The following is a 9218-nucleotide window of genomic DNA, read 5'->3' as shown; positions in this document are numbered from 1 at the left end:
TCTTACATATTAGCACATTTTTACTTTATACCATGAAATATGAGTTGCATTATACTCAATAACCTTTAGCATAATTTGCAAACATATTGTATTGAAGTGAGCAGCAAAAATATAAATATATTAAATTCTTTCAAAATAATAGTAAAATAAGGTATTGAGGGTTTGCTTGAATAATGTAGTGAGGGCGCCGGTTGAGCATACCGCCTCCCCTCTAAATCCGCCCGGCTATTTTATACCTATTCTATTTATAGTCAAATTGGTTTTCTTGTGTAAGGTCACATGACGCGTAAGTTGCAGTGAATTCTAAAGCGAAAGTGCACATTTAGAAAGAACAATATATTACTTTGCAACACTTTATTTCTTATGTCTACAATTGTAAAAATATGCTGAAAATTGGTTTACGGATTAACACTACTCTGAACACATCGTTAAAGGCCTGATCGACGGACTTTTTCAATAAAGTAATAATGATAAAAGGAAATCATAGTTAAACAAGGTAAAACCTATTTTATCATATTTCTCGTGGGAATTGCTGGATGTAATATAAACCTTTTTTCATATCTTTAAATGTATGTTTGTAACTTTGCTAAATTCATCAAATTATACACTATAAAACGTGCTCGTTGAAGTCTCTGTAGCAACCTCAACTTTATATTTTTACAGATTTGTTTACTGTTACAATTCACAACATTGAACTGTTTCACAAAGTTGTAAGCTGGTTCTAAACATTTCGGTATTTGTAGTTAGATGTAAATTCAAAATTGTATTTCTCATGCTTAAATTTGCATACAAATGATTTATCAGATGTGAATAATATTTTTTTATTAAATATGTTTGCTTTTGTTTTCCACTAAATTACAACTTCTAATGTACTATGACCTTATATATTAATCAATGTCTTTTCTATTTTATCTAACACGTAATTTATTTGACTATTTTTAGAAATGTTTATAGTGTGATATATTTAGCTTTTTCATCACTATTTATAATTCAAAAGGTTTACCGGTGTCTGATCCGTTACGAAAGGTTGCATGAGAAAGGTAAATGCTATTCTTATAATACGCCTAGTGTAACCCTGTTAATCTCAGTAGACTTATAACTGGCTTTTTATGTCAGTATTAAACATATAAAATACCTAAGTTATAAAACCGGACAGATATTGAAAGAGGTTAACGTTTTATATAGTGTAATAAAATACAAATTTATATAGAAATTGTTCATTTGAAGTGCACTTGTATCCGATTGCGGATCGAGAAAGTAAGTCTGAAATAGACAAAAACTTAATACATTTTAAACATTTTGCTTTATCACTGATGACTTTATTCGTTGAAAAGTAAGGTTTTAATCGTATAAAATCAAAACTGTAGCTCAATTCAAATTCACATTAAATGCAATGTAAACATTGTTATTAATCATCAATTATCAATTATACAGTTGATAGATAATTATGCTTATATAATAGAAATGTCAGAATATTTATCACATTATGCTATAGTATCTTTTTATGTCATTTTTAATGAAGAAAAGTAAATTTAATGTTCTGGTCACGTATTAAAAGAATTTGCTTGACATAATTTGTGTTCATTTGTTGTTTCATCAATGTGTTGTCATCATCTGAAACAATGAAATAAGACACTTCAAAGTACTCTCTTTGTACTTTACCTACTAAATTAATTTGAAAACTATACAATCACAATTTTATTTATAAAAATACTTAAATAAACACAAAAAACATGTAGCAATAATTAAAAGGTATAAAGCTATATCTTACGAAATATTTTTACAAAATTCATCGTCATCAAAAATTTTATTACTTCCATAAAGAGTTGTAACATACAGTGTCTCTCTAATTTAATACACATGAATATTGCACACAAACAGAATAAAATGTTCCAGAACAAAATATTATACTGCTATTTAAAGTAGTTTTTTGTATCTGTTAAGCAATAATATCATGCATATGCAATTTACTTACTACCATATTTTTACAGAAGCATGTTTGAAAATTCAAACGATCATTTTTAAAGTAGATATATAGCTTTATAAACCTTAAACTATTTTGAATTATAAGCATTGATTCACATTGATACTTTTGCGTAAGAATATTCTTTGATGACATATTATGTTACTTTTGCAAAGCATTTGATTAATATTTATCAACTTTGTATAACGTTTGCTACTATTGAACTAAAAATGATCAATGCACAACAATGTACTACCTTTTCTAAAAAAATAAATAAACAATATAATGCTGTTTGTATATTTTATATAAATAATGGGTTTCCATGTTACTTGTTCACTTTACAGATGGCAGACAAATATTATAGACTTGTTTGCTTTGTGGTAGATATTTGTGCTGACGTATTAAGGAAATATTTCGTCAAACTTGCAAAAACTGATGCAGGGAACACTTATACATCAGTCGATGCATACTTATCTCACAAAAAGAGGGATGTGATGAGATTATTTAATAACAAGCAGCTCAGGAGAGATCAGTATGATTTATTGTATCCTGGTAACGGCACCGCTGATGAAAACCAATGGGACGTCTCAATACTGGTAACTTTGATAAAAGAACTTTTTGCCAGGCGTCTGCAGCCCCTTGTTAACGTCGCGTTGGAAATTGAAATTCGAGGGATTCGAAATGAGTTGCAGCATCACCCAAATACTGGCAATATTTCAGATGATGACTTCGATGATTATTGGGGGCGATTGGACTCTTCTGTTAGGCTTATAGCAATGAATGCGCTTGATACAAATGATCAAGCATCCTTACTAGATAAAATAAATCAGGTAAAATGTAATCATCTACCAAATCTCGGTGATTGTTTACGTATTTGGCATGAAGAAACCTCTAAGCAGTTGTTAAACACTATGAATGAAGTGCATGCAAATGCCGAAGAATCAACATCCATTCTCAGACAAGTGACGGTCCAAAAACCAGGACATTCAGGTAAGTTTCAGTAATCATTCATCAACTTAAGGTTCATAATGTAGTGTATTTTAATGTTATTTAATTCTTATTTACCGCAATCAACACTAACATTTGATACGATAAGGTAAGTGAAATTATCAAAATATTTCGAAGAGATCAGTATCTTTGGGTTTAGAAACTTTGCACGCAGTTCTCAAAATGATATATATTTGAAATGATTGGTTAGTAATCTTCAACATCGTTCAGAAACTTTATAATTAATTGTTGCTCCGATAGTTGTATTGTTTATTGGATGTGGAATATATTATACTTCAGGGGACAAAAATAAAAGAATAAAAGTTGCTGATGATATTCTGGCACGGCTTCAAGGTAGGTTGGTAATTATCAAACAAATAACATTCCAAAAGTATTTTCTACATTCATTTCTAATAAGACAATTTTATTTCATTTTAATCTAATATGATCTAATCTATCACATCAGACATATAAATTACAGTATCTCTAAAAGTAAATTTATAATTTAAACTTATTTATTTAAGCTCAATTGAAAAAGTAAATTTTTGTTTTCCTTAGAGTATTTTGTGCATACAATCATTTTCTATTTGTAAGCGGGGTTTGAGTCAACGATGAAAGAACTATCAGACGATTTCAACCCACCAAGTGAAGTGACAGACATTCGAGCTAAACTAAGAGATTGCCATCACGTGCTTGTAACCGGATGCAACAATAGCCGTTACTTTGAGACCGCTCTTGCAGCAATAAAGGGGATGGACTATAATTACAAACGATGTGTAGAAATGCACACATCGTCTGATTGGCGTCACATTGATCCTGAAGATGTTGACTTGGTTGTATGTAGAGATCCATTTGGAAGAATTTCCTATGATAACAGCAAAGCTAAAGCCATGGATGATATATTTAAAAGCATGATGCATTCAACAAAGAGAGATAATGGCGATAAAGCCTTGGATATTGTCATAGTAACAGACCTGAATATATTAGAAGAGTGCAAATTGCATTATGACCATGAACTCTTAGACGAGGTGGTGAAGGTGTTTACTGACACAAGTTCAACACAACCGGCTGATCTTACAATAGGTATTTTATTTATCGTTAACTTTAAACTGATTGATGCTAAACGAACTAAATCAGTCTAGGTTAATGTTAATGTCGATAATGTATTGAATAATATAATTTTTTAATTTAGAATGATTACGTTAATTTCTCTCTCCACACTCAATCTATTTTAGTTCATGTTGTCTTTTGGTTATGGGCTATAACTGGTTATACTGTAGTGTATATTGAGGCCGACTTTTTGCGAAAAAAAATATATTCCGTATTTTTACAGTCATGGCGGTGCTGCCATTCCTCGATCATTACTATTTTCAGTTCTGGGTATAATGATACCTGGCCAAACCCCCTTTAAATTGACCAAACTAAATTTGACCTTCATTCATAAATAACATTGACCATCAAGTTCAAATGTCTAAATTTTGCTCGATTTTTTGCTGAATTTATGAATTAGTGCCTACAACTTTGTTATTTTTGAATGTTTTGTATTCAAATTTGAACACAACAATCTTTTAGAATAGACCTCCAAGTGTTCATATATTCTATATCATAATTTATTTTTTAATATACGGATTTAATAAATATGTGGACAAACCAAAAGGACATGTTCAATTGTGACCTTTAAATGGCATTGACCGTCAAGGTCAGACGGTCAAAAGATAAAAAGGAAGAGTTCAATTTTATTTTTAGAAATGTGTTAACACCGTTTATTTGTTTGCCTTTAGAAAAAAAGTCGCCCCAGCGGTGTTATTCTGTTAAGATTATATTAATAAATCATCACTTGTTTATTCGTTAATCACGTTTACAGCAATACCACTGTATATTGGATTTAATTATGAACGAAATATGTAAAAATGAATAAGAATAGCTTCCTCGTTACAGGATGTAGAGGCCAAGGACAATACGCACAATCGTCTTCGCTGCCAGTAACCAGAAATAATTTGGGAGGTAATATTACTTGTTTCTTTTTCATGTATATTTGTAATTCAGTAATAATGTCATTCATACTTGTTTGATTTTGTTGCTTTTCTTCAAATAATTTAATTTCCTTTATTTTGAAGCTATGACGGAATATTTCCTGAGGGTTTATAAGATATACAGTTGTCAAGTAGATGATGAGATACTTAAAAAAGCAAAGAAATGTTTTCAAAAATATAAGGCTATAGTACTAACAGGGCTAAAGAAATGTGGTAAAACTTCAATAGCTGTTGCATTGGCGTCTTCCTATAAGGAACAGGAATGTTTACTTCTGAAGAAACCACACGATATTGACAAAATTGACTTCCCAAACATCTGCTTAGTGATCATTGATGAGTTTGCTGGGAAATATCGTTATGAGGAGAATGAAGCGTACGAATGGTACAACATGTTTGACCACCTGTACAATGCCGTTATAGCTGGACAGATGAACGTGATAATAACGTGTGAAAAGGGTAAACTAGACAAATGTATCAACGAAATTGGACGGCATGCCATTCTTGACCACGTGGTGGATGTAACTTTACAAGAAGATGTCGTTAAATTAGAAGTACCTGAACGTAAGTTGATTAGTTGAATCTATTCTATCTCGTATTGTTATATACCATAACATCGTTATATTTCCTTCAATACTTATTCAAACTTAAGAATTTCACTATCATAATAAATGATTATGTGACTAAATGAACGGTTATGTCATCATTTAAGGTTAAGATAAAAAAAATGTACAGATTAAAAAAGTTGACGGTAATGTTGATTTTAGCGGAGATAATGTTTTTTGCAGTGGATGCCATTATACATGTATTTTGAAAACTTGTCCGGTTTCTTGTATAGTCTATAGTTATTTAATTTTCTTTAAACAATCTTCTCTTGGATATACAAAGGAATTGTTTGTATTCTGACAGTAAGCCTTCAGAGATAGCATATATTTTTCTTTTTTACTAGAATATGGACATGTGTCTGGACAGATAGTTACTAAAGATCATTCTATAGGCACCATATCAAATTCAACACAGACTTATAACTACACATCATCATTGTTAGCGGACAGAACACAACGGCCAATCTTGCCAGTTTCTACAGAAAATACTTCACTTTTAGGTAGAGCACAAATGGAAGGTTTGTCATTCATGAATTGTATGCGATGCATGCCATTATATTTTGACAAGTGCCATGTTGCTAGTTATTAAATACTTTAATTCTCTTCCGTAAAGCGGGGAGGGGATTATAGGAATGGCTTCCGTCCGTCTGTCCGTCCGTAACACTTTCGTGTCTGCTCAATATTTTTAAACAGCTGAAGATATTTTGAAAATAACTTGGAACAAGTAATCACAATTATGAGACAATGTATAGAGCGCAAGAATTTGGTTGCTACCCCCAAGGTCAATGTCTTAGGTAAAGATCAAGTGTTAAAAGCATAAACAATTCGTTATCGCTCCATAACTTTTACATCCTATCATTTTAGAAATAACTCGGCACAAGTGATCACCATTATGAGACGATGTGCAAAGCGAAAGAAATTGGTTGCTACCCCCGAGGGCAAGGTCATGCTTTAAGGTCAAATGTTAAGAAATATACATTTTAGCCGCTTTATAAATTTTAAACCTCTGATTTTTTATAACCTAACACAAGTGAGCACCATTATAAGTCGATTTGCAGAGTGCAATAATTTGGTTGCCAACCCAAGGTCAAAGTCATACTTAAAGGTCAAGTGTTAAGTTTACGCTCCATAACATTTAAACCGCTGCAATGCTTTTAACCTAATTTGACAGTAATGATTACCATAAGGACACCATGTGCAGAGCACAACAATCAAGTCATTACCCTTGAGATCAAGGTCACACTAAACTACCCAATGTGGAAACATCCATTTTCCATGTCGGCTCTATATCTTATTGAATATTCAAAGGTTTAAAAATTACTTTGCACAAATGATCCCCACCATGACACAATCTGCAGAGCGCAACATCTAGGTTGCTGGCCTGAAGGTCAAGGTCACACTTAAAAGTCAATGATGAAGTCCACATTATCCTGTCTGCTCCTAAACTTTTAAACTACTAAAAAGTTTTCGAAATTACTTTGCACAAATGGTCACCATAATGACATGATGTGTGGAACGCAATATTCAGATTGCTACCCCAAAGGTCAAGGTCACACATAGATGCCAAATGTTGGAAGACAACAATTTTGTGTCCTCTACATAACTTTTTACTTATTGATTTTTTAAAGAAATAATATTGGCACAAATGATCACCATCATCACCTTCAGAGGGAACAACCAGATGGATTCTCCCAAAGTCAAGGTTATAACATAAGCAGCAGTCTGTTTATTCTCACCTGAATGAAAAAAAACAAAAAAAGAAAGAAACAAAAAAACAACAACAAAAAACAAAAAAATACACGAAATCTTTAACAAATAATACATTAGAGTCACAATCAAAGTATAATAAATTGAAACAGATCACAAAAGCCGATGGGACATCAATTTTGTCTAATAAAAGCATGATACAACCAAATATGTAGGAAAATTATTCTAAAATTTCCCATTGTCACCAAGACCATTACATAAAAATTAAAATAAAATAAAAGGATTTACTAAGGTATCCTTCTGAATATTGAAGTTGGTCAATACTTGAAACTGACTTTTTTTGATGAGCAAATGTACTCATGATATGCATGGCACAACATCAAGGTTATGGTTTGTTAAAGGTCAAGTAGAACACATTCATGTTCACTACGGAAGTGGATTTACCTGTTTTCAGACTGCCTTGTTTTTCTTCTTTTTTTTACTCTTCTCTGAAATATACAATGACTTACGATATCTTACATTTCTTTTTTTTCTTTTTAAATAAGGACTAGAATATGGACATGTGTCTGGACAGTTACTCAATACAGACCATTCTATAGGCCCCATATCAAATACCACACAGTCTAAGAACTACACAACACCATGGTCAGTGATACCGTCACAAAGGCCAATCTTGATGTCAAGTCATGACAGAATTTCTTTAGGAAATACCTCACTTTTACAGTTACGTCATGACAGGATTCCACTTTCTACAGGAAATACCTCACTTTTACAGTCAAGTCATGACAGGATTCCACTTTCTACAGGAAATATTTCATTTATTGGTAGAACACAAATGGAAGGTTTGTCTTACATGAATTGTCATCAATATAAATATAATTCCTATCGCATAGTACTTATTATTATTAGCTACTATTATTCCTCGAGGAAGGCAGCGGAGTATAACTTTGGCGTTTATCTTTCCATCTGGCAGACTGTTCGTCTAATAGTCTCCTATTTCTTACACTTAATCATAACGCTACAGCTAGTTTAAATATTTTTAAGTAGTAACATTCTATTGAGGAAAAGTGCAATGTGAAGTAGCTCTTATGTTTCATTTCATAGTACTTAAAGTATCTCGTTATATTTTTAAACCATACTGCAGTACATTTAACTCTTTAAGTATTTAGATACTAACGTTAACTATAAAACGTTCATATAAGTCATTATAGTTAAGAACTGTAGCTCTTCTCCCCATAACGTTTGCGCCATTTGTCCTTCGTGTCCTAAATCTTGTTGTCATTCAAATTATTTCCGTTATCAATAAGAACAGCATAGTGTACAGATGACATTGGAAGATACAGATTGTGAGATTTTTCCATCTGGCTGTATAAGTAGTTCTTGGTTATGTAATCATATATAATCAAACTCTGATTCTGTTTTGTTTTTTACCTAGGGTCCTTTGTAGTTTATCATAAGAGATTTTAACATACATTGGAACTCTTTTGTATGTCTTTAAGGAAAAGTTTTACATCAAATTTTATCTAAAAACGCATGTTTCTTTATTAATTACTCCAATTAAACAGTGACAAACACTTACATATAGCCCTTTATTAGATAAATATTGACTTACTTTGTTATAGTGATTTATTTGTCGATATAAAAGCATATTGGTCATGAAGTTAATGAAATTATAATCCAGAGAGTAATTAATTTAATGTTTTTCATTTCATCCTTGCCAACTTTGAAAATTTGAGCAAAATTTCACTAACCCTTAAATTGTCCCTTTTTATATCACTAAATATAGAAATATTAAATTAAAAAAATGACCCAAAATTTACAGGACAATAGTCGAAAAATTTTTTTTATTGTCCTAGTAGCTCAAAGGTTGCCCTTTTAAAAAGCCTTTTATTTTTTTTGTTTTAAATTTTATATTAAAGGGCTTAA

At 31.5% G+C, this 9218-nt stretch overlaps 1 protein-coding gene across 4 annotated transcripts; it reads left to right on the top strand.

The window, feature by feature from the left end:
* Positions 1-278: 278 nt before the first annotated feature.
* On the top strand, positions 279-8993 carry LOC132751115 (uncharacterized). Of its 4 annotated transcripts, none has more exons than XM_060741234.1 (9): positions 279-496; positions 998-1040; positions 2308-2953; positions 3251-3304; positions 3545-4033; positions 4889-4954; positions 5068-5544; positions 5930-6103; positions 7838-8993. In XM_060741234.1, exons 2-9 carry the CDS (start codon positions 1032-1034, stop codon positions 8323-8325), a joined length of 2403 nt encoding a protein of 800 aa, XP_060597217.1. In that variant the 5' UTR covers positions 279-496; positions 998-1031; the 3' UTR covers positions 8326-8993. The 4 variants fall into 4 exon arrangements, with proteins under 4 accessions (XP_060597217.1, XP_060597219.1, XP_060597218.1 ...); XM_060741236.1 differs by having other exon boundaries at positions 5930-6085; positions 7838-8992; XM_060741235.1 differs by lacking the exon at positions 998-1040 and having other exon boundaries at positions 7838-8992.
* The last annotated feature ends 225 nt before the right edge of the window (positions 8994-9218 follow it).

Source organism: Ruditapes philippinarum, unplaced genomic scaffold, assembly GCF_026571515.1.
Source record: "Ruditapes philippinarum isolate M1 unplaced genomic scaffold, ASM2657151v2 ctg10519_1_1_1_1, whole genome shotgun sequence".
NCBI lineage: Eukaryota > Metazoa > Mollusca > Bivalvia > Venerida > Veneridae > Ruditapes > Ruditapes philippinarum.
The sequence above is the reverse complement of the archived record's forward strand: the minus strand, read 5'-3'. Positions and strand labels throughout refer to the sequence as shown.

What these genes read in the sequence shown, in the direction of transcription:
- LOC132751115 (XM_060741234.1), top strand. An exon ending in TATTCTGGCACGGCTTCAAG is followed by an intron (nt 3,305 to 3,544) that starts GTAGGTTGGTAA and finishes TCTATTTGTAAG; the next exon opens with CGGGGTTTGAGTCAACGATG. An exon ending in AGGTAGAGCACAAATGGAAG is followed by an intron (nt 6,104 to 7,837) that starts GTTTGTCATTCA and finishes TTTTTAAATAAG; the next exon opens with GACTAGAATATGGACATGTG.